Below are 26401 nucleotides of genomic sequence, written 5' to 3' on the forward strand. Positions count from 1 at the left end.
AGATGTTTCCAGTTGACACTACATGTGAAGAGAATAGGTCCTTCACCAAACCAGAAATGTATGTTTAGGGCTGAAAGTAAGACCCCCTCCCCCAGGTTATTCAGGAAGTGCAAGTGCCTTACATGAAAGGGTTGAGAACACTATACTGATGTGGCTGGCTCTTGTGATCATGAGTTACCATTGCTCTCAGAGCCAGTGTTGAAGGCTAGGGAATGTTAAGAATGTTGGCCAAGCTCAGTTTGTAGGAGAGAATGGTGGTTGATGGTGTGGCTGTTTTGGGAGCTGAAAAGAAGTTGGAAGGAAAACACCACTGTTGAGGTAGTTTAGCATAAGATTGGATAGCTTTTTGTGGTGAAGTCTGGCTTGTTATTGTACAGTTTGAAACAGGCTTGGAAGATGACACCATGCACGGAAACAAGAGAGGCAGGTAACTGCAGATTTTGTACAATGAGAGAGATGCAAGACCCATGTCAGGCCTTATCCTCCTCCTCCACCCATTTCCCTATCCTACAGCTCCTACCCCTGTGTCTGTCTCTGCTGTAGGACTCGTCCTATGCACCCTCCTGCCACTACCTGCATCAGACTTGTTGCTGGTAAAACATACATTATCAAAGGTAGAGCCACTAGTGGAATGATGAATGTTGTGTACCAGCTGTTATGTAAACAGTATTCGGCCTTCTATATTGGTATGACTAACATCACGTTATCAGTCAGGATGAATGAATATAGACAGAGGGTATATACTGGCAACACAACATCCTGTTGCAGAGCTCACTCTACAACACAACAGTTGTGACCTCGTGCTTGTTTCATCATATGTGCCATCTGGATTCTTCCCCAGACCCTAAGTTCTCAGAACTCAACAGATAGGTACTGGCATAACAATGCCACCTGGCCTTAATTTACATTAATTTCTTCGGTATCAGCATTTCTTCTTAGTAACTATTCCTTTCATTACTCTCTTTTAGTTTTCTATATTTTTTTGCCTGTCTATTTTCCCTCCACACTCCACCATGCACTTGGCTTTTTGTTCTTATTAACTCTTACACAATGTTTTGTCAGTAACCTCTGTGTTGTTTATTATGCTCTCCGACTATTCTAGACTCTCAAGTTTTCAAATCCTGCTCAGTTTATTCCTAACAATCTTTCCTTTTCAACCTATCCAGTAAACCTCCCCTAGCCCAGGATTCTGGACAACTTTTCGAAACTATCCCTATTTCCTAAACAATGCCAGTCATTTTCCTTCATTCTTCTTCGTTGCTCCTCAACTCTTCTGCCTGAAAAAGGAGCTACTGGCTCTGAAACCTTGCAAATTTTGTTAATCTGTGTGTGTGTGTGTGTGTGTGTGTGTGTGTGTGTGTGTGTGTGTTTCTCCCGCTGCCACTTGGGGCATAGATTTTCGATCTACCCAGTTACATAATATTTTCAAAAACTGAAAATTGATTATTTTTGTTGATAATTAATTTTTTGATTGCTTGTAAGCACAAGTCTGTGATACTGGTAAACATTAAAATGTTTGTGGCACAGAACTCTAGCATACCAGTAAAGGTGCCAAAACAAGAGAGACAGCCCTCAGATGAAAGTGGAAACAGACTGTACCAATGTGTTCTGGATCCTCTAGCAATATGCAGAACTTGATGACTATCTCAGATATACGCTAAAGTGTATTTTTGTTGGACCATCTATAAAAGTTTCTTTCCATTCCACTCATGGATCAGATGTGAAATGCAATCTCCATAAGACAAATACCGAGGAGGCGAGGCTGAAGAATATTCACAGTTTCTACCAGAAGATCTAGTTCTTTTGCATTGTCTCAGCAGGTTCTCACAAAATTTGGTCTCTTTACTTAAGTGTCTTTTAGTTATGACTTATCATTATTTTTGTTGCACCCCACCGTCAATGAAACAAACCTGCAAACATCTTTCTTGGCATATGCTCAATGGTACTTGTTCCCTTAGTTGTTTCATAGGCAATCTCTTTTCCCAACAAACACCGGTTTCCCACAATCCTGTCATTTACTGCACCTGCAATTGAGCCTATTTGTTTGTTCTACCCTACAAGAAAGGCATGCATCACAGAGATATTTACAACTGAAATTCTGAGGCAGTATGTTCTGGGTAGAGTCAGATAGCATATTACTTTCTCCCACATGTCTTGCTGCTTACTGTAAAGATTACATGTTAAATTGCAGACAGACACGATTAAAAGGTCACTTACACATAAACTTTCGGTCACAGTCTTTATTGGAAAAAGAAAAACACACACCATCCATTCACACAAGCAAGCAAACCTCATGCAAACATGACCGCCAATTATGGCAGCTCGCGCCAAAATGCATTCTGGCTCGAGCTGCCAGAATTGGCAGTCATATGTACGGTCTGTGTTTCCCTTTTTCTGATGAAGGCTGTGGCTTACAGCTTGCGTGTAAATGTCTCTAATTGTACCAGTCTGCAATTTAATGTGTAATACTTATGGTTAGTACTGATCTGTCTCTTCTTACATTGTTAATTTTGAATATGAGACAGATCTGAAATAACATGGGCTTGGCATTTCAAGGGGGGAGGGGGGGGGGGGGGGGGGATACATGGGAAACACATTTATTGGTGTTGTGGAAAATGATGCTTAATGGTTGAACTGTTTAGAGCAGGCTTATAGTCAAAGTTAATTGTCAGCTCAGTACAAAATTGCATAAAATTTTAGATGGACTTGGTATATTACACATTTGTCACTAATGAAAGACAGTGCTATTTCTATTGGCTTTTAATTAGTTTTTTGGAAGAGAGATTTTATCTATGGATGGCCCAAAAGGAGTGGGCTGTGGGGAAATTAAGATCTATTATCCCTGTGTAGCACAGAAACTGTTATAATGATTTAAAAAAGATATTGCTTAAGTTACAAAACTTTAAAATTTGGTATATCATGTATGGAAACACTAATTTGTATCTGAAATTAGACCAAAAATTTCAATGCAATTGAACACGCTTCACATCTTAGTGAGACCATGAAAAGAAGAAACATAGTACCACATAAAGAGCCCTAGCTACATCTACATCTACATGACTACTCTGCAACTCACATTTAAGTGCTTGGCAGAGGGTTCATCGAACCACAATCATACTATCTCTCTACCATTCCACTCCCGAACAGCACGCGGGAAAAACGAACACCTAAACCTCTCTGTTCGAGCTCTGATTTCTCTTATTTTATTTTGATGATCATTCCTACCTATGTAGGTTGGGCTCAACAAAATATTTTCGCATTCGGAAGAGAAAGTTGGTGACTGAAATTTCGTAAATAGATCTCGCCGCGACGAAAAACGTCTTTGCTTTAATGACTTCCATCCCAACTCGCGTATCATATCTGCCACACTCTCTCCCCCTATTACGCGATAATACAAAACGAGCTGCCTTTTTTGCACCCTTTCGATGTCCTCCGTCAATCCCACCTGGTAAGGATCCCACACCGCGCAGCAATATTCTAACAGAGGACGAACGAGTGTAGTGTAAGTTGTCTCTTTAGTGGACTTGTTGCATCTTCTAAGTGTCCTGCCAATGAAACACAACCTTTGGCTCGCCTTCCCCACAATATTATCTATGTGGTCTTTCCAACTGAAGTTGTTCGTGATTTTAACACCCAGGTACTTAGTTGAATTGACAGCCTTGAGAATTTTACTATTTATCAAGTAATCGAATTCCAACGGATTTCTTTTGGAACTCATGTGGATCACCTCGCACTTTTGTTATTTAGCGTCAACTGCCACCTGCCACACCATATAGCAATCTTTTCTAAATTGCTTGCAACTGATACTGGTCTTCGGATGACCTTACTAGACGGTAAATTACAGCATCATCTGCGAACAACCTAAGAGAACTGCTCAGATTGTCACCCAGGTCATTTATATAGATCAGGAACAGCAGAGGTCCCAGGACGCTTCCCTGGGGAACACCTGATATCACTTCAGTTTTACTCGATGATTTGCCATCTATTACTACGAACTGCGACCTTCCTGACAGGAAATCACGAATCCAGTCGCACAACTGAGACGATACCCCATAGGCCCGCAGCTTGATTAGAAGTCACTTGTGAGAAACGGTGTCAAAAGCTTTCCAGAAATACGGAATCAAACTGAGATCCCCTGTCGATAGCGGCCATTACTTCGTGCGAATAAAGAGCTAGCTGCGTTGCACAAGAACGATGTTTTCTGAAACCATGCTGATTACGTATCAATAGATTGTTCCCTTCGAGGTGATTCGTAATGTTTGAATACAGTATATGCTCCAAAACCCTACTCCAAACCGATGTCAATGATATAGGTCCTTAGTTCGATGGATTACTCCTACCACCCTTCTTAAACACTGGTGTGACCTGCACAATTTTCCAATCTGTAGGTACAGATCTATCGGTGAGCGAGCGGTTGTATATGATTGCTAAGTAGGGAGCTATTGTATCAGCATAATCTGAAAGGAACCTAACCAGTATACAATCTGGACCTGAAGACTTTCCCGTATCAAACGATTTGAGTTGCTTCGCAACCCCTAAGGTATCTACTTCTAAGAAACTCATGCTAGCAGCTGTTCGTGTTTCAAACTCTGGAATATTCCATTCGTCTTCCCTGGTGAAGGAATTTCGGAAAGCCGCGTTCACAAACTCCGATTTAAGGGCACAGTCATCGGTAACAGTACCATCGGCACTGCGCAGCGAAGGTATTGACTGCGTCTTGCCGCTTGTGTACTTTACATATGACCAGAATTTCTTCGGATTTTCTACCAAATTTCGAGACAATGTTTCGTTGTGGAACCTATTAAAGGCATCTCGCATTGAAGTCCGTGCCAAATTTCGCACGTCTGTAAATTTTAGCCAATCTTCGGGATTTCGCATTCTTCTGAACTTCGCATGCTTTTTCCGTTGGCTCTGCAACAGCGTTCGGACCTGTTTTGTGTAGCATGGGGGATCAGTTCCATCTCTTACCAATTTATGAGGTATGAATCTCTCAATTGCTGTTGCTACTGTATCTTTGAATTTGAGCCACATCTTGTCTACATTTGCATAGTTAGTTCGGAAGGAATGGAGATTGTCTCTTAGGAAGGCTTCTAGTGACACTTTATCTGCTTTTTTAAATAAAATTGTTTTGCGTTTGTTTCTGGTGGATTTGGAAGAAACGGTATTGAGCCTAGCTACAACGACCTTGTGATCACTAATCCCTGTATCAGTCATGATGCTCTCTATTAGCTCTGGATTGTTTGTGGCTAAGAGGTCAAGCGTGTTTTCGCAACCATTTACAATTCGTGTGGGTTCGTGGACTAACTGCTCGCAATAATTTTCGGAGAAAGCATTTAGGACAATCTCAGAAGATGTTTTCTGCCTACCACCGGTTTTGAACAAGTATTTTTGCCAACATATAGAGGGAAGGTTGAAGTCCGCACCAACTATAACCATATGATTGGGGTATTTATTTGTTACGAGACTCAGATTTTCTCTGAACTGTTCAGCAACTATATCATCGGAGTCTGGGGGTCGGTAGAAGGAGCCAATTATTAACTTAGTTCGGCTGTTAAGTATAACCTCCACCCATACCAATTCGCACTGAGTATCTACTTTGACTTCACTACAAGATAAACCAGTACTGACAAACACAAACACTCCACCACCAATTCTGCCTAATCTATCTTTCCTGAAAACCGTCTGAGACTTCGTAAAAATTTCTGCAGAACTTATTTCAGGCTTTAGCCAGCTTTCTGTACCTCTAATGATTTCAGCTTCTGTGCTTTCTATTAGCACTTGAAGCTCAGGGACTTTCCCAGCACAACAATAACAATTTACAATTACAATTCCAACTGTTCCTTGATCCAAGCACGTCCTGCACCCTTTGAGATTGCAGCCCACCCCGTACTTTCCCGAGGCCTTCTAACCTAAAAAACCGTCCAGTCCACGCCACACAGCCTCCGCTACCCGTGTAGCCACCAGCTGAGTGTAGTGAACTCCTGACCTATTCAGCGGAACCCGAAACCCCACCACCCTATGGCACAAGTCAAGGAATCTGCAGCCAACACGGTCGCAAAACCGTCTGAGCCTCTGATTCAGACCCTCCACCCAGCTCTGCACCAAAGGTCAGCAGTCGGTTCTGTCAACGATGCTGCAGATGGTGAGCTCTGCCTTCATCTCGTAAGCAAGACCGGCAGCCTTCACCAAATCAGATAGCCGCTGGAATCCAGAGAGAATTTCCTTAGATCCAAAGCGACACACGTCATTAGTGCCGACATGTGCCACCACCTGCAGCTGGCTGAACCCTGTGCTCTTCATGGCATCCGGAAGGACCCTTTCCATATCAGGAATGACTCCACCCGGAATGTACACGAAGTGCACACTGGATTTCTTCCCCTCCTTAGCCGCCATATCCCTAAGGGGCCTCATTACGTGCCTAAAATTGGAGCTCCCAACTACCAATAAGCCCACCCTCTGCGATTGCCCGGACCTTGAAGGCTGAGAATGATCCTCTGAAACAGGGCAGGCAGCAGCATCTGGCTCAGCCAGAGACAGTGCCTGAAACCTGTTTGTCAGACGCAACGGGGAGGCTTTCTGATCAGCTTCCGGGGATGTCTTTCACTGCCTACCACGCCTTGGAACGACCTCCCAATCAACCACAGGTGAGAGATCAGCTCCACTGCAGGGAACAACCGGGACAACCACAGCGGCAGACGAATCTGGGGACAGACGGGACGAGGTTGCCATCCCCGTGATACCCAAGCCCGGCTCCCCACAGTGGTGCCGATTGGCAACAGCCTCAAGCTGCATGACCGAAGTCAGCGCCGCTTGCAGCTGTGAGCAAAGGGATGCCAACTCAGCCCTCATCCGAACACAGCAATCACAGTCCCTGTCCATTCTAATCAATGTTGAACAACAGTTACTGAAACATGAGTCAGTGCCTAGAAAACGCAAGGGAAACACGCAAAGAATGTATGAACTAACCTGTACAAATGCCTAACGACTGCGCTACAATCTGCCTGAATTTACGATTACAGTAACTAAAACTCGAAATTACACCTCCTATACGAAACTCACACGCAATTTAAGTTAGAATCTACGAAGTAAACACTGAAGCGCGATGCTACAAATCTCAAATACTATAATACGCCCGAAATTTATGAATTAAACAATGCAAGTACCCAAAAACACGCAAAGAAATTAAGAATTAAACTATGTAACAAGTAAGTGAGCTAGGAGTATACGACTTGCTCCTGGCAGCTGCTTATCCAACGGCGGCAGCTAACTTCTGAAGAAACACAGGCTGTAGATAACACATTTAAAATGAAGTCTGCACTGGCATAAACAGCAAGATAGCTGCAATTTCTTTGAACTTCCATATCGTTTTTATTTTCAGTTTAGCACAATGTACTGCAACAGTTACAAAGTGGCAAACAATTTTTCCTTCACAGTTTTCATGCATCAATCAGAATAAACAGATTGCCAACTATTCACAACACATACTTATAATTAAATATATAAATAACAAACAGCTGATAATTTAGTAGTTCAAGGATGACACTGAAAATACTGTTTCCCTTTGCGGTCTTAATCTTTTTTTCAATTATAAATAAAAATCAATAAAGATCTATGTCACTTTCAATACTCACATTTTGATTCAGTGCCACATACAATGTAAATGGATCATTTAATGTCAATGTTGATGCCCTCCTTATTCTTTCTTTCTTTGGAATGATTTTCCCTCCTCGTTGATACACAGGTATCTAGCCACCAGGCAAACAAGTAAAAATAAATAAGAACAGTGACATAGTATTCAACATCATGAGGAAATTAACTACATCTATAGTGGCAAAACAATGAAGTTATATCATGAGTAAAGGTTTCATGTAGTGTACCAATTTTGTTTTACCTTGTCAATGGTGACTGGAATTTTTGTATGCTTTCCACCTTCAAATTTCTGGTAAGTATCCACATCATACCAAATCTCTGACACGCCTGGGTGGTACACTGTCACTTCTGTAGCCCCAGGACTTGTTACGGGATGAACAAGCAGAGAATCACCTGTAAAATAACTTATGGTGACTACTCATTTGTATGATTTCTGGAACACTACTGTACAGCATCTTTAGCAGTTAAATGGTTCAATGATGTGAACTGGTCAGGAAAGAAGCTTTGGATTAGCAATGAGTAGACTTCTGTCAGCTATTTTGTGAATTTATAGCATTTTGTAATAAAAGGGAAGGTGTGAATGAACAAGTGGACACACAACTGTACCAGCAATGGTCCAGAAAGAACAGAAAACTAGGAAGAAATACAGGCAAAGTAGCCTTCTTCCACATACAGTAGTGCTCACACTTATAATAACAGAAAACAAAGTAAAAACTATAGAATACAATTGATTACAACATACAAAGTGTTCCGGCGTAATGTCAAGCGCAAGCTTGACAGTCAAGAATGTTAGAGCCAAGAGGGCTGCGAGACGACATCAGCCAATAGTACATTGACCGACCTCTCTTTAAGACAACACTGAGACAGCAGCAGCCTCTAGGTGATGAGAACATAAGCACCGTTCTGCCTGGCCGCAGCCCAGTTGAAGACTAGCTGTCTATGAGATCTAAAGCAGTGACTTAGGAACTGTACAATTTCACTTGTATTAGGCACTTTCTATACTGATGAGATTTCTAATTTGTCTGTTGCCATTTGCTTGCTTGTAGACTGGCAATGGCAAGGAAAGCGTTTCTGAAGAAGAGAAATTTGTTAACATCATGTATAGATTAAAATGTCAGGAAGTCGTTTCTGAAAGTATTTGTATGGAGTGTAGCCATGTACAGAAATGAAACATGGACAATAAATAGTTTGGACAAGAAGAGTATAGAAGCTTTCGAAATTAGGTGCTACAGAAGAATGCTGAAGATTAGATGGGACACTAATGAGGAGGTATTGAAGAGAATTGGGGAGGAGTTTGTGGCACAACTTAACTAGAAGAAGGGACCAGTTGGTAGGACATATTCTGAGGCATCAAGGGATCACAAATTTAGTATTGGAGGGCAGCGTGGAGGGTAAAAATCATAGAGGGAGACCAAGATACACCAAGCAGATTCAGAAGGATGTAGGTTGCAGTAAGTACTGGGAGATGATGAAGCTTGCACAGGATAGAGTAGCATGGAGAGCTGCATCAAACCAGTCTCAGGACTGAAGACAACAACAACAACAACAACAACAACAACATTTGCTTGCAACCCATCATTGTAAATGCTCAAAGTTAAGTACTGTCATTTATTTTCTGTAATAAACTTCATTAATATGATTTGCTTGAACTGTTGTCTAGCAATCCGAGAAAGCAGGTTTCTTAGCCACCCCATATTGGACAAGTGGATCGGACACAACATTGGCAACGAAGTGGTCAAAGGATTCCATAGCAACACCCTGAGCCTGGCTGCCAGAAATTTTCTTTTGAGTTTTGCTGGCGCATTAATTCTTCATTTGCTTCTCTTTGCAGGGGTGTGTTTACTTGCTTTAACCATCTCTTGTAGTATTTTTGCTAATCAGTGTTTTCAGGTGGGCAGTGCAGAAAATTTCTTTACTTTTGTACTTATTTTTTCTGCTTGCCTTGTCTGTTTATTGCCTTTGTATTTTCAAATATGAACAACCCACTTCACCAACCTCAATCCCCCCCACACACACAGGTGCCTGAGCTTCAAGCGACAGATGCAACACACCTCATACAGATGTTTCAGCTTCAGACGCAAGAGATTGCATCTCTACTCAGTACAGTACAACAGCTCCTGGCGAATCAAATGAATGCAGTAGTACAGCAGCCACCTACAGCAGCTCCAAGTGCTATACTGCCTTTTCACCAGTTCCATGAACTAGAAGAAGACTTGCTCTAGTGGTTGCAACTGTTTGAAGCCCATGTAATTGCTCACAATGTACCAGGTACAGTGAAACTTTTCTATTTCTTGTCCATGGTAGGAAGAGCAGTGTTCAGAATCATCCTAACACAAACCTGAGTGAACTTCCGTATGATCAGGTTGTACATTCGCTAACTATTATGCAGCTATGTGTCAATTCTTTAATTGCAAGAAACGGTCAGAATAAACTTATCGTGTGTAATAGATTTTCAGGGTATGACAAGGACATGCAAATGCAAATGTGCTTGTGGTGCTTTGTATTCAGATGTGATGTTGCATGATGAGATTGTGTACAATGTAACTGATGTCAGATTCAGAGAACAGATTTTGAAACAGTCCAACCTATCATTTCAGCACGTAGTGCAAATACTAGAACAGTATGAATCTGGTGCTGTGTAGGCCGATAAGTTTGAGCATTAGGCAGCGGCAGCTCGTGCACACCACGCTGAGCAAACAGCTCTTTAGACAGGCGATTGGAATTAAGTTATGCCCTTGGTGCTATTCACGACACAAATGCCAAGACTGCCCATCCCAACATGCACGATGTTATGCTTGTGTCATGAAAGGACATGTACCATCCGTATGTTTGCATCGGAACAAACTTAAGAAATCTGCCCACTCACAAAAATTTCGTCACAAGGCCCTTGTAATTAATGCAATGTATTCAAAGCCTGCTGCGGGCATTAGCAAAACCAGCAAGCGAACATTTTCTTCAGTGCTATGCCAGTCCAACAAAATTTTTGCTCATTTGCTCCTTTGTGGAAAATGTGTGAAATTTCTGTTGGACACGAGTGCCTCTGTTACACTGCTGAATCTTAACACACATGAACTGTTAGGTTCCTCACATCTGTCTAAAACTAGCATGCACCTGACAGCTTGTAATGGACAAGACATTCCCATACTTGGCAAATTGCCTGCCACATATCACTCGCATACGTGTACAGTAACTTTCACTGTGCTACAATCACTTGCTTGTGAGAACACACTTGACCTTGATTCATTTGATTTGTTTGGCTTTAACATTCAGGACAATGTATTGTCAGAGTCCGCATTCAATGCAAAAGACAGTGTTGCTAGCTTCCTGAAAGTATTCCCAGAACTTTTATCTGAAGATTTAGGCAAGGATAACAATTTTGTTGCACATATCACTAACAAACACAATGCTCAGCCGAAATTTTGATGGGCCACAACTGTTCTCATTACATTACAGGACAAAGTCACTGCTGAACTTCAAGAATTGCAAGATAGCGGAGCTATTGGGCCCATACAATCTAGTCAATGGGCAAGTCCACTGGTTTTCAGGTCACATTTGCCTCTTTATTGACTAAGTCTACAGTAAAAAAAAAAAAAAAAAAAAAAAAAAAAAAAACTGTGACTGATACTTACTCATTGCTACAGCCAGAGGATCTCGTGGACAGATTAGGTGCTGGTTGTTACTTTTGAAAAATCGATTTCTGTGATGCATATCCTCAAATCCCACTAGATGAAGAATCTCAAAAAGTGGGTGTTGTAAATACTCGTTTGGGCTTGTTTAAATATTTGCGTTTGCCTTTTGGCAGTGCTTCTGCACCCGCAATTTTCCAATGAACTTTGGAACAGTTGACTGCTCAAGCACCAAACTGTTCAAACTATTTGGATGATATTGTCATAGCAGGTCATAAACCTGAAGAACATATTGCAAATTTGCATGCTTTGTTTCGTGTATTACCTGATGCAGGACTAAAGTGCAGACTGGACAAGTGTGATTTCTTTTTTAAACCTGAGTTGCAGTATCTCTGTCACGTCATCAACAGTCAAGGTGTACATCATCTTCATTTGCATTTGTTCGCCATAGGTGATTTGCCAGTTCCTTGCAATGTCACAGAATTGCAGTTATTTTTAGGGGAAATGAACTATTATATTCGGTTCATACCAAATGCTGCACATGTTCCCTTTGTCTGGACAGATGTGTGTCAAGAAGCTTTTCACAAACTAAAAAGATGCATTGCTCAGTGATTGCTGCTTAGATCATTTTGATCCTCAAAAACCAGTTGTGTTGCACGTTGACGCTTCAGGGTGTATACGCGGACAAGGAAAAAAATTCCAGGGTGTTTCCCAGATTTCCAGGTTACAAAATACACTTTCTCCTGGGTGAAAATATGCTTTTTCCATGTTAAGTGACAATATACTTTCCCTTGGGATCATAAAACTTAGCAATCCTTTGAATGGTTAAGGTTTTACACACCGGCATAGAACCTCCTGCTACTTTAAGAAATGAACCCCAGAAGAAAAAATGTGTTTTTGGAAAGATCTTTGATGTGCAGCAACATGTACACTGCATATTTTTGTATTACGAAAATATATAGTCAAATTCCACCAAACGGCAGAACGTTTGTTTCTAAAGCATTGAAATTGTGATCACAAAGTGTTTTTGTAAGCCAATCATAGCTCATGTCACGTGATCTCACTACCCGATGATAGCAGATATTCATCGCGTTTACATGGGGCTCCCAAAACTGGACTTCGTAAACCGGTCTCCCAGTACCGCTCCTGGGTGGTCCTGTAAACATTTCAAAATCCGTTCTGGAAATCCGCTTCTGGTTGCTGGTTTTCCAAACCTGCAATCAATTTTTGCTCCCATGTAAACACAACCTCTTTTAAAATGTGCTTGGGCTATCAGGTTTCATCTTATTTTTAAAAAATTTCGGTAATGTGGACGGAGTAGCTTTTTGTAAAGTGAATGATAAGTAGGAATGTTAGACTAACTATCTACAACTAGTCTAGTTGAAGTGAAATAGCGATTGTGCTGACGAAATCAGAAACTGTAACAGCTGTTTTCCAGGTGCTGTACTTAACCGCGCTGACGAATCCACTTCACACCTTAAAGTGTAAACACGATAGTGAAAAACAGTTTCCGAAATTCTGTTTTCGTCTTTCAGAAAACGTGTCGCATGTAAACGTAATGATTCAGAGCATAGGACATGTGATGTAGTCAGCCTATAGCAACATCACTGTTAAGTAGCGCAAACACTCAAATAGGTAAAGTTAATGGTTTAAATTAATGTACACAGTGTAGCTACAAGAAAAGCTAAGCTTTCATATGTAACATTTGTCTTTTTGCGTGTGTTACACTTCGATACATCACACAAATGTGTCTGCAAAATTTAAAGTAATGATGCAAATGTCTGGTCTTCTGGGTTCGAAATTCTTCTAAGTGGCTGGCTCTCAAAGGATTAAGCTTTAAATTAAAATCAAACGCTCTGTGGTTTAAAAAATTCAAAGCACATTCGCACAATTGACATAACTCGTATTGTGTACAGTAAAATGTGGTTTGAAAGTAATGCATTTTCAAACAAGCAATTGCAATATTTTCCCGCGACCTGTCAGAATTCGTTTCAGCAGTTGTCAGAAAGCACCAGAAAATAGTGTTACTGTGCATGCACAGCTACGATGATGTTGGTAGCCTGTATGTGTGTACGTATATGGCATTATGTGATAAATGCAACAGGACATCAACAGATACTTCGAGCATCGGAATTTCGTTCAAAAATGGTTCAAATGGCTCTGAGCACTATGGGACTCAACTGCTGTGGTCATCAGTCCCCTAGAACTAAGAACTACTTAAACCTAACTAAGCTAAGGACATCACACACATCCATGCCCAAGGCAGGATTCGAACCTGCGACCGTAGCAGCAGCGCGGCTCCGGACTGGAGCGCCTAGAACCGCACGGCCACCGCGGCCGGCTCAGAATTTCGTAAATCAAACTAAAACAAATAATTTGACTTGAAGAGAACATTTGTATGTCCAGATTCACAAAGAAGTAGGCCCCAAGATGATATTCAACTTTTCAGTGTGGTTTTCGGAATGCAAATTTTCTTAGAGTACCAGTACTGTATTATCTCATGTTTAGTTCTTTATTATGGCACAATGCCATACGTCCCCAAAGATAACAACATGCACTTGAAATTTCGCACATAGCTGACACTAGCCAATAGTATTTCAAATATATTTCGCACATAGCTGACACTAGCCAATAGTATTTCAAATATATTGACTGCCTCTGTGGAAAAGATTAATTAAGTCCAACTTTTATAGTAAATCGACAAGAATAACTTAGTTGTTCGGCAAGATAATTAATAGCCAATTGCCAAAATCCTAGAAATAAAATTAAATCAGAAAACTAATAACATATTTTAGCCTCCCATAATTATGTGAATATTTTAATTCCCTTTATAGCTCCCGGCCATAGAAATCCGTTTTGTTCTTGAGAGCTGTAAACCAAGAGGAAACAGCAAAATCACTTAAACGTAAACATCGTTCACATGGAGACTACCCCTCATCCCACTACAACTCAAGACTGCTCTGCGTATGTGCAAATCTGGCAGCTTGGGTGCGCCAGAAAAATGTTTCCGGGTAGCATTTGGCTGCTTGTTGCTATTGCTGATACAGCTCATGTCTAGTTACCTTGATACAGCTAACAGCTGCATTTGAAGCAGCCAGAAGCGGGAGAAGGTACTGCTCATACGTAACTCAACTGCGCATGCACAGAAGCCCGCTGGCAACTGCTCAAACGAACCTAATGTAACATGTTGTGATGTAACGCCCATCGGAAGCAGTTTGTTGTTATGACATATTGCATAGTCTTCGTGCTAAAGCTATTGGCAGACGCTTGTGTGTGCACTGTGTTTTGTTGCTGTAAATAGCACATTTCCTTTGCAACTTAAGTTTTATCTATTTTTTTCCTCATTTATGTTTTATTGCTGCAGTATTATATTGCAGTAATGAGCTAAATCAAAATTCTATGTTAGAGTATCAGTTCTTACTGGCAAAAACTAAAAAAAATTTAACTGAAAACTAGGAGAATAAAAAATTCTGGAACACTTAAAAATTCCCGGGTTTTTCCCAGTTTTCTCCCGGATGAAAAAATTCCCAGGTTTTTCCCAGATTTCCCAGTTGTCCCGGAGCATATACATCCTGCGCTTCCTCTTACGGAATCGGGGCAATGCTTTCACACAGCACTGGTTATAAAGACAGGCCTATTGCTTTCGCATCAAAAGTGTTGTCCAAAGCTCAGTGTAACCATTCACAAATTGAGAAAGAGGCTTCATTGCTGTCTCAATATCAGTACAAGATTGTGTAACATCCGAAGGCTCAATATGGTAATGCGGACGCACTTTCATGTCTTCCGATTGGCTCTGATACAGACTTTGACGCTTCTGCTGTATCTTGTTGTCACACTGATGATCAGGATTCTGAATTGCTACAATCTTTTCCTCTGAACTATTGGAAAATTACACAGGCCACGGACGCTGTTTCAAATTTGAACATTTTGCTAAAATACATTTGCACATCTTGGCCTCACTCACTGCATAGCATAAAGAACTCAGTTGTGGACTGATACTTTGCACATCAGTATAGCCTTGCTATACAGCAAGGTGTGATTCTTGTTCAAAATGACAGCCGAAAGTCACGTGTTGATCCCTAAGGCTTTGCAAAAAGAAGTGTCGCAGTTACTTCACTAAGGACACTGGGGGGATTGTTCATACGAAACAGTTAGCGCATCAACACTTGGCAGGGTATGGACACCCAAATAGAACAGATGACATCACAGTGTCATGCATGTGTGGAAAATCAGTCCGCTCCGCCACAAAAGTTCTCTGCTTGGCTTATGTTGCAATCACCATGGCAATGTGTGCACGTAGACTTTGCAGGACCCTTTTGGAACATTCGTTGGTTAATTGTGGTAGACTCTTATATTAAGTTTCCTTTTGCTGTGCCAATAAACTCAACAATGTCACAAAGCACAATTCAGGTGCTGTACACTATTTTTGGCTCGAAGATTTGCCAGAAATCAAAGTGTCGGACAAGTTTACGTCAAATGAATTTGAAACATTCTGTGAATGCACTGGCATACAGCATCTAACTACTGCACTGGTCCATCCACAATCAAAAGGCAAAGCATAACATTTTTTTAGAACCTTCACGCAGCAGATGGCCAAACTTTGCACTGCACACTACAGGGATCAAGCACCGCAAGTGTTTCTTGCCTCCTATCGTTTGCATCCACGAGATGGACCATCGCTGGCTGAATTAATTCACGGCCGCCGCCATCAGACACTGCTCCATATGCTCCACCCTCCTCAGCATCCAGTGCAAAAGGAGGCTGAAAGTATCTTTTCGCGTCACATGATATTGTGTTTTTCACACTTTTAAGCAACAGCAGATGGTGGGCCGAGGTGAGATCCTCCATCGACTTCACACATGCATGTATCTCATTTCAGGCCCAGACAGGATGCAGCACCGACATCACTAACAAATTCATCACTGCCACGTGCACAGTGATCCTTCTGTGTCACTTCACCCACATTCACAGATCCCGAGGACAGCGCAGCCACAGCAACTGCCAGAGGGTGTCGTCACAACATCGCGGAACGACTCCATGGAGACAGAGCCTTCACTGCCTCCGCCTGCATTCGTCCTACCAATGGAGCTGGACCTGCCCACACCGCAGCACCCAATGCCTTCTACGTCAGGTTATGGGCCTCAGGAGGTGGATGCGTACTGTTCTGGTCATTTTGCGGGGGACATTTCCGCCAGAGCGAAGGCTGGATGGCAGGGTACGACCAGAAGCCTGACGTCTCTTGCATCCACAGCTTCTGGTCTAGCACAACGTCCATACTCCTGCCTGCCCCTACCCTGCAAGCTCCCTATACTACGATGGTCCGTCACTTTGGGAGAGGATGTTCTGGCGTAACGTCGAGCACCGGCACGTCAGTCAAGAATGTTATTAGAGCGGAGAGGGCCACGAGACAACATCAGCCAATCGTACGCTGACCGACCCCTCTTTAAGACAACACCGAAATAGCAGCAGCCTCTAGGTGAAGAGAACATAAGCGCTGCTCCGCCTGGCCACAGTCCAGTTGAAGACTAGCCATTTACAAGTGCTACAGCAGTGACTTAGGAACTGTACAATTTCACTTGTATTAGGCATTGTCTATACTGATGAGACTTCTTATTTGTCTGTTGTCATTTACTTGCAACCCATCATTGTAAATGCTCAAAGTTAAATACTGTCATTTATTTCCTGTGATAAACTTCATTAATACAATTTGCTTGAATTGTTGTCTAGCGATCCGAGAAGGCAGTTTTCCTAGCACCCTGTATTTGACTAACAGGCATGACACAACACAAAGAAAGTAGAAACACGAGAATAGAGTGAAGAACAGGAACTACACAGGCCATATGGTGCACATAGTGTTTTCAATTACTGAATTTTATGCTTTATTTCAGTATTAATGTAGTTTTATATTCTTCATTTCACTGGCTATCTTAATCCCTATCTTTCAACCCTCTTCTGCATGTATCTACTTTATTCCAAGATTGATCTGCATTTGTAAACACAGGCCCACAAAAAATTCTTAGTCATCTAAAGTAAGTTTATCCTCAATTTACCTTTTTTGCAGGTACTATTCAAGCGTCATTTAGTCTGACCAAATGAAAGGCTAGTATGAGTCAATGGATAAATAACTGGTGATAGGAAAGGATAGACGTGCAGTATTACAGAAATTTTTCTGTCTCCACAGCAAAATGAAGACATCGACACAACATGTCATATCTGTCTTCCAAACATTACTAATAGTAACTAATTTTTGCAGTAAATAAACAACTGAGCAAAGTGCTGCTCTGCATAACACTGGACTCTCATTTCTGAACATAGGAAGTTCAAATAACTGTCCAGTTACTCTGATTTACATTTTCATGTGTGTTTTCATCCACTCCAGGAAAATGAAATTTATCTTCCAACACATTTGCAACAACAATATGGGTCACAAACTCCTTGGTTTTCCACATCTGCCTTAGAGAGTTTAATGTTTTATGGTAAAATATTTGGCAGTTATGACAGTTTTATGAAACCATTTTCAAGTATGGTTAGAACAACACAAGCTGGAGTATATTTTCAAAATTCTATTAATCAAATAGAAAATTGAACTGAATCTCACCTAGAAGATATTCATCGTCTACAGCAAAGACAGCTGTTTCAGATGGAAATTCCAGCCACAATGGCCACATGACTGGTAACCCTGAAATTTCATGTTCAAAAAACAAGGTGTAAATGTATGGAAGCAATGCATAGCGCTTGTTCAAAGCTTCCCTAATGTGGTGCAGTGTTGCATCATCAAACAACCATGGCTCTCGACGCTTTGTATCAATATGAGAGTGGGAGCGGAAAAATGGTTGAAATGCACCAGCCTGCAACATCAATAAAACAGGTATTTAGCTAATAATACAGCAAAAACACAAAGACCTTAAGCATGTTTATACAAACTTCTAATTACAAATTATTACATTAAAAATACATGGCACATTAACAGCTTTGCATTCTAGTTAATTCTGCAAACAATCTTTGAAATACAGGGTGTCAAAAGAACGGGAAATTTTGGAATGTGTTGTGGCAACACTGCGAGGGAGATGGCACTGAATGATACATAGACTGCTGCTTGCATTGTCTTGCAATTCAGTTAACAGTAAACAAGGAGCAATGGAATGGTGTACAGCATGCTTTTGTGGTAAAAGGTTATTTCAAGAATGGAAGTGTAAGGGCTGCACATCGACAATTTCACCATCATTTCATTTCAACATCTGATGGTATAGTGTTGTCCCCTCAGCACACGCAATCAACACATGGGTCACCAATTTTGAAGCAACAGGTTCTGCATTGACGTAGCAATCTGCAGGGAGACCCCATACTGCTCATACAAGAGACAATATCAAGGCTGTCCGAACTGCTTTCATAAGAAGCCCACAGCACTCTGTTCAAAGTCATGCAATTTCTCTACAGTTGCATCACTGGAGTGTTCAACAAATAATGAAAGTGGATCCAAAGTTCCATTTCTATAAGTTGAAGATCATTCAGCAACCTCTAGTGATCTGCTAATGCAGAGACGATATGCTGAAAGCGTGTTAGCAAAAGTGCGAAACGAGAACAGTTTCATCAACAACCTGTTGATGTCAGATGAAGCTGCTTCTGCCTCAATGGCTTTCTCAGTAGACAGAATCCACATCAGCTACACGAGTGTCAGTTGTGCAACCACTGTAATGTCTGTTCATTATATTGCCATTACGGAAAGTTTTCTTGCGCATGAATTGCCTCATTTTCCTGCCAACAGTTGGTTTCAACATGAAGGAGCAACGGCACAGATACTGATGGAAGCCATGGGATGGTTGTTTGGTAACTGTGTGATATCAAGGCACAGTAACATTGCACGGTCCCGAAGATCGTCTGACCTGACAAGGGCCACTGTAAGAGTGCAGTTTATCGCACTTGACCTCCTATGACCGAAGAACTTAAAATCAAGAATACGAGAAGAAATTTCCGGGATTCCTACTAAAATGTCAAGTTGAGCCATGCATAACACTCCTATCAGGCTGCAGTGACGTGAGCACTGATGGGGAGCTCATCAATTGGATGTGATATTCAGGAAATAAAATAAAAACGCTTGTGACATTAAATAATGGCATACTTTGTATTATATATTGATATAAATAAATATGAGTAAAGTAATTCTTCTCATCCATTAACCTTCATTACAAAATTTCCTGTTCTTTTGAGTCATCCTGTATATTTCTTCTTCTTTTGACATGCTTGGTGTAGTTAAGACATAACAAGACCATTTTACTTTTCATTTAACAATACACTCACTCACACATAAGCTATTTCTTTAATAATAGGATTACATTGTTTCTGACAAGGCAGTAATTTATATAAGAATTATCTACTAATTCAACTGTGAGGAGGATCAGTATACGCTCGAAATACAAATGTACACTGATTGTTCCTGTTGAGTAATTGGATAATTCCTTTTCAGAAAAGGCTAGTGTAATTAAAATATAGATATAAACTGGAATATATTATAGAAATTTATGGTCAAATATTTCATGTCTCACTATTTTAGATGAAATGCAAATTAATCATACAAAATCCTTATTGCTACATCCTCACTCTTTAGTTTTTAGTGCAATATATCATGTACAATGCATTAAAATTATTCACTTCCTTATAATACACTACTGGGAGAGAAAAAAAGTACACCTGGAAAGACTTATGTCGATTTTGATCCAATGATGCCCCATGTACTGATAGTGGTTTCAACATCATGTGCCATCAGAGAGTATAGTCATACAGCCAACAGCACACGATCAGTGTCTACCCTTTAATTGGGAATGCTCACAGCCAGAAGGCTCAGCGTGGTGAAAACATATGAAGCAAGCAGGTAACCACGCCATGGAGATGCTGCACACATGCTTCCAAGAGCCATTTGAGTGAGTTTGAAAGGGGTCAAATTGTTTCCTTTCGTGTGGCAGTGTGGTCCTTTCTAAGAATTACCATACAAGTTAGATGTGCTGCGTAAGTTATGCAATGTTGCTGTATCACTGGTTACACGATCATAATCACGCCTGCAGAAGTTCTGGATGTCCACGCAGCACAGACACCCGGCAGGATTGTCATATTGTAAGGGCAGCAGTGGCAGATCATACAGCTACCAAAGCAGAGATAAGGATCACTTAAGATGGAATGGCATGTCATGGTCTTCAGCAATGATGGCAAATTCTGCCTGTATGCAAGAGACGGTCATTTGCATGTACAACCTAGACCTCTTGGGCGCTGCCTCATAGAGTGCATTCGTCCAAGAATCACCGGCCCCATCCGAGCCCTTATTATCTGGGGTGCAATAAGCGACAGCTCACATTCACCTTTCGTGTTTCTGGAGAGGACATTAGCCAGCGCTCAGTATATGCAGAATGTTATCAGCCAGGTTCTTTTGCTGTTTTCGCAAGAGGAAGGTGCTATGTTGTTCCAATGGGATAATGCTCACTCACACACTGCCTGTGAAAATGCACTCTGCAAGATGTGCAGAAAGTTCCCTAGCGAGCACGATCTCCAGACTTGTTTCCAGCCGGGCATGTGTGGGATATGAAGGGACAAGAAGTGACTCGTGCAACTCGTCAACCAACAACTATTACAGAACTACGCGAACAGGTCAAGCAGGCATGGCATAATTATCCCAGGACAGTATTCCACATTTGTAAAATTGGGCTGAATGTCAGAGTTAGCATGTGTGTTGCAACCCATGAAGGCTATACCATGTACTAATATGGGTGTTTCAGCATGGGTTGATACCTAATACTCAAGTACCACTTGTGCTATTGATCTGTAATCCATGTGTGTTGTTGCAACAATAAATCTTTAGTGAACTGGAAACCTTTGAAAGTGTGCATTAATTTTTTTCCAGAAATGTAGTTAAACGTCACTGTTAATGAGCCAGTAAATCTCTTTAAATGTGATTTTATGTGCAAGCAGCAAAAATACAAATATTGTACTGTATCCTATTTATAAAGTCAATTATGGTATAGGAACTTAGAAGCTCACTTAACATATTTCTTTAGTGGAATAGCAGTTTTATTTGGTTTGACTGCAAATACAAGTATTAAACAAAATTCAGTGGGACACATACATACCGCACTTAAGTTTCGTTAAAGACCTGGATATTTTCTGATAATCTGCTTAAGATACACAAGTAATGTCAGCTACTTTCTGGTAGTTGGTGGGAAGATATATTTTGCAGCTAATGAGAGGTGCTACAACAGGTGAGGTATTTTAAAGCCAAGACTGGGAGCACACGAATGTTGGTTTGTATGACCACAAAAAAAGTGGGCTGCAGTAAAATATCTGCAATGGTCTGCACATATACTGGCTGCTTTGTGTGTGTGTGTGTGTGTGTGGTGTGTGTGTGTGTGTGTGTGTGTGTGTGTGTGCGCGGCGCGCGCACGCGCGCGCGCAACACAAGTCCAGTGTCTCTTAACAACTTCACTTTTCATATAGAACTTAGTGGACTGAAATTTGTGGTGCTTTCCAGCAGCCTGTGGCCAACCACTTATCACATGGAAGAGCAAGATGCATCACTTACTTTCATTCACTATGAATTTACTGAAGTCAGGAGTGTAATATTCAGAGACTACATTAATGGGACTCTCGATCAACTGACAAATTATCTTTATTTTGATAATTTTTTTTCTAAAAATACAATTCAGCTGCTCTCCCCTACCCTTCTTTCTCGTTCGTAATCCTTTCAATTTGCTATGATTTGTGTGTGGCAAAATTTAATTTTACTGGTACAATCTTAGCTTAGTTGTATGAAATTCTCACCATCTGAATATAGTCGTATATTGGATTTATAAAGTCACAATGAGACATAACGGCTGGCCAGTACCTACCTTCATGAAATGAAATTCTAAATAGTACCAATGCAGCCACACAAAAGCAGAAAAAAACTATTAGAGCTTTACGAACTGTTGGATTATTCCTCAATGAGGAAAATGGGATGGGATGGGGAAGGTTAGAAACGAGACCCCAAGCTGAGCAGCACCCACCTTCTGCAAAGATGATCGGAGACAAAGATGAAGCAGGAAGCATCAGAGAAAGTAGGAGGTCCAAGATAATAAGGTAGTTTTCTGTGCCACCTTCAGTCCAAAGACGAGGGGAGGAGAGGGAGGGGAGGGGAATGGAGGAGAGGGGAGAGGAATGGAGGGGAGGGGAGGGGAGGAGAGGGGAGGGGAGGGGAGGGGGAGGGGAGGGAGGAGAGGAGAGGGAGGGGGAGGGAGGAGAGGGAGGGGAGGGGAGGAGAGGGAGGGGAGGGGAGGAGAGGGAGGGGAGGGGGAGGAGAGGGAGGGGAGGGGGAGGGGAGGGAGGGGAGGAGAGGGAGGGGAGGGGAGGGGAGGGGAGGGGGAAGAGGGGAGGGGAAGAGGGGGAGGGGAAGAGGGGAGGTGAAGAGGGGAGGGGAAGAGGGGAGGTGAAGAGGGGAGGGGGAAGAGGGGAGGTGAAGAGGGGAGGGGAAGAGGGGAGGGGAAGAGGGGAGGGGAAGAGGGGAGGGGAAGAGGGGAGGGGAAGAGGGGAGGGGAAGAGGGGAGGTGAAGAGGGAGGTGAAGAGGGGAGGGGAAGAGGGGAGGGGAAAGAGGGGAGGGGAAGAGGGGAGGGGAAGAGGGGGAGGGGAAGAGGGGAGGGGGAAGAGGGGAGGGGAAGGAGGGGAGGGGAAGAGGGGAGGGGGAAGAGGGGAGGGGAGAGAGGGGAGGTGAAGAGGGGAGGGGAAAGAGGGGAGGGGAAGAGGGGAGGGGAAGAGGGGAGGGGAAGAGGGGAGGGGAAGAGGGGAGGGGAAGAGGGGAGGGGAAGAGGGGAGGGGAAGAGGGGAGGGGAAGAGGGGAGGGGAAGAGGGGAGGGGAGGGTGAGGCAAAGAGGGGAGGGGAGGGTGAGGCGAAGAGGGGAGGGGAGGGGGAGGCAAAGAGGGGAGGGGAGGGGGAGGCAAAGAGGGGAGGGGAAAGGGGGAGGGGAGAGAAGAAGAGGGGAGGGGAGAGGGGAAGAGGGGAGGGGGAGGAGAGGAAGAAGGGAGGGGACAGGAGGATGGGAAGAGGAGGAGGGGAGGGGGAGGGAGGGGAGGGGGAGAGAACAAGTAAAAGGTAACAGCTTTTTCAAGCAATTTTATTTCTGCATTTTTTTTTTCTGTATTTCTTCACTGTGATATAATAAGGAAATGAAACCGCTTCAAGAAGGTCTGAAGCACAACTTAAATACACAAATAGATTAAACATACATAAAAACATCATAGCTGAATCAAAAAGAATCCTTATACACAAAGTAGAAAAAAAACAAGCAGGCTAAACATTGGTCTAACAAGAGAGCTTGTACCCAAAGAAGTCAAAAACATAATATCATAAATGAAACAAAACACTGTAAACCTTTGTACAGAGTCCACAACTCACAAAACTCAAAAGGAAACTAGGAATATAACACCACCGAATAAAAGCGAAAAAGGAAACACAGCGGTACTTATGAACAAAGAGCTCCGCGTTAATAAGACCTGAGTTTTATCACAAAAAACAAAATTACAAAACCAAAATCAGATCCACTGAACAGCTGCCAGACAAAGTTGAAAATACACAAAGACACATTAGAAGACAAAGAAAACAAACAGGTTACAAACAAGACCCAGCGCATCCTCCCCCTGTTACTAACTTAAGTTATAGAAGGAGGACCTCAGTCAGACTTACCATGAGCTACCAGAATGTTCTCACCAACTTACTTGAAAGACACGTTGAAAATGTCATAACACTATAAATTACAAGTTCATAGAATTACAAGAAACACCACACAAAAGCACAGCCACCCCCCCCCCTCCCCCCCCCCCCCCCCCCCCATCTTATGTAAGGAATGTGTATTCTAATGTACCAATAACAGAAACAACAAATCTGGTAGAACAAAATCTTAAAACACACAGAACATGTCCACATTAATGGGACAAAGAAGACAAGTTGTTAACTGTTGATAACAGAGCAGAACTGTTTCCAATTCAATAACGATTTCAATTTGCAAATTGAATACTTATCAATGGGATTACCAGTGTCCAGAACATAGCAAATATATTTAAGAACCATAGAGAATATCTCATATTTGACGAAGTAACATCAGATTTATACATCATCATGAACTGGATTATCAATTTAAGAAAAGATAGATTGCTACTTAACCCTAAAGAAGACATGTTAAGTTCCAGAGAGGTACAATTAAATGACACTTAAATAAGTTTTCTCCACAGCCTTTGTCAGCGAAAGAGAAACACACACCATTCATATACACAAACAAGCACACCTCATCCACACATGACTGCCAACTCCTCTGGCACAATGCAACTATAATGTGAGATACAAGCAGCAATCTGGAGGAAGGGGGGGGAAGGGCAAGGAATAGGAGAGACGAAAGCTGTGAGGCAGAATGTGCAGGGACTAGAATGCCAACAAGTGCAGCATCAGGAGGTTGTGGGGGTAGGGAGAGTGGGAGGAGGGTGGGTGGGGGGGAGGAGCAGAAAAGGAGAGGAGCTTTCACTGTTTGAACTGGATTAGATATACTGGATTAGATATGCACAGATGGCATTCTATGAGGTGTGAATGGAAAGTTTTATGAATGGGCTTGTAATCGTACAATGGTGGTACTTACATGCTACTGTGACACATCTCCTTCAAAATAGCCCCCTTCTGACTGAACACACCGACTCCCCTGGTGTTTCCACTTTTGGAAACATTGCTGGAAATTTTTTTCCTGAAGTACGTTAAGGATGCTCTCCGTATTTGCCTGGATGTCTTCAATTGAGTCAAATCACTTCCCTTTCAGTGAAAATTGCAGTTTAGGAAACAGTCCAAAGTCCGCAGGGGGGCCAATCAAGGGAATATGGCGGTTGTGGGAAGCACAGGAATGTTGAATTTGGTCATAAATTCAACAATGGAGAAGGCATGATGAGCCGGAGGCGTTGTCATGGTGTAGCACCCGACTCCTGTCTTTCCAAAATGCAGGCTTTTTCTTCCACACCTTCCTGCGCAGATGCTCAAGGACACATTTATAGTATTCCTGGTTAATTGTCTGTCCTCCAGGGGTAAATTCATGATGCACAATACCAGCAGAATTGAAAAAAAAAAAAAAAAAAATCACCAAAATTGTCTCTACCTTCGACCAACTTTGCCATGCTTTTTTCAGTCATGGTGAACCTGAAATCTTCCACTGCGACTGCACTTCGGTTTCAGGATCACATCTGTAAGTCTCAGAAATTTCACACAAACTCGTTGCTCCGTTTTTAAATCAATTTTCACGCAGACAAAATCTGGCAACAAGCCCTAACAGACCCACACTCAAGCAGCTGCCACAATGAACTGAATAAAGGAAACGCAGTTTCCGGTCGGAGGGTGTTCAAGGACAAGGCAATGACTCATTCCCCATCCTCTGTGTACCTGCCTGCCAAACCAGTAAGCAGTAGCAGATCCATTCTTAAAACTTTCCAATCACATTTCATATGCCACGCAGATGAACCAGAAAGCTTAATTGACCAGTTACACAGAGTCACAAATCTAATCCATGATAAGATGAAATTTTGCAATGGAGAAAGAGCAAAACAGACAAGATTTCTTAGATATTAGCATAAAGACTCAGAACAACCAGCACATGTGCAACAACTGATAACTAATACACCAAACATCAAATCACGCAAACTTAAACAAGCAGCACTTCGAAACATTCTCCTCAGCCTAACACAATACTACTAGACAAATACAACAAAGAACCGTACCATAGTAAAAACAGCAACCAACAATCGATACTAATAAAATATAGTAACAAAGCTGAGCAACAAAATTAAGAAACAAAAATCAATAAACACCTTAGAATGAAATTTTCACTCTGTAGTGGAGTGTGCACTGACTCCAAACTTCCTGGCAGATTAAAACTGTGTGCTGGACTGAGACTCTAACTCAGGAACCTTTAACAGACAAGTGCTCTACCAAGTGAGCTACCCAAGCATGACTCACGACCTGTCCTTACAGCTTCTGGAAACATCCCCCAGGCAGTAGCTAAACCATGTCTCTGCAATGTCCCTTCTTTCAGGAATCTAGTCTTGCAAGTTTCACAGGTGAGCTTCTGTAAGATTTGATCAA

The 26401-nt window shown here is 42.0% G+C and overlaps 1 protein-coding gene across 1 annotated transcript in view; it reads right to left on the reverse strand.

Annotated features, from left to right (window-relative positions):
* The window catches only part of LOC124595503 (neutral alpha-glucosidase AB), a 120901-nt gene that overhangs the window by 10797 nt on the left and 83703 nt on the right, over positions 1 to 26401 (reverse strand). The window contains exons 12-14 of the mRNA XM_047134266.1: positions 17875 to 18124; positions 7892 to 8043; positions 7632 to 7745 (exon numbers count right to left, since the gene is read on the reverse strand). Coding sequence (XP_046990222.1) covers positions 7632 to 7745; positions 7892 to 8043; positions 17875 to 18124 — 516 coding nt within the window. The remainder of the gene's footprint in view (positions 1 to 7631; positions 7746 to 7891; positions 8044 to 17874; positions 18125 to 26401) is intronic.

The sequence above is a fragment of the Schistocerca americana genome, chromosome 2 (assembly GCF_021461395.2).
Source record: "Schistocerca americana isolate TAMUIC-IGC-003095 chromosome 2, iqSchAmer2.1, whole genome shotgun sequence".
In the NCBI taxonomy this organism is placed as follows: Eukaryota; Metazoa; Arthropoda; class Insecta; order Orthoptera; family Acrididae; genus Schistocerca; species Schistocerca americana.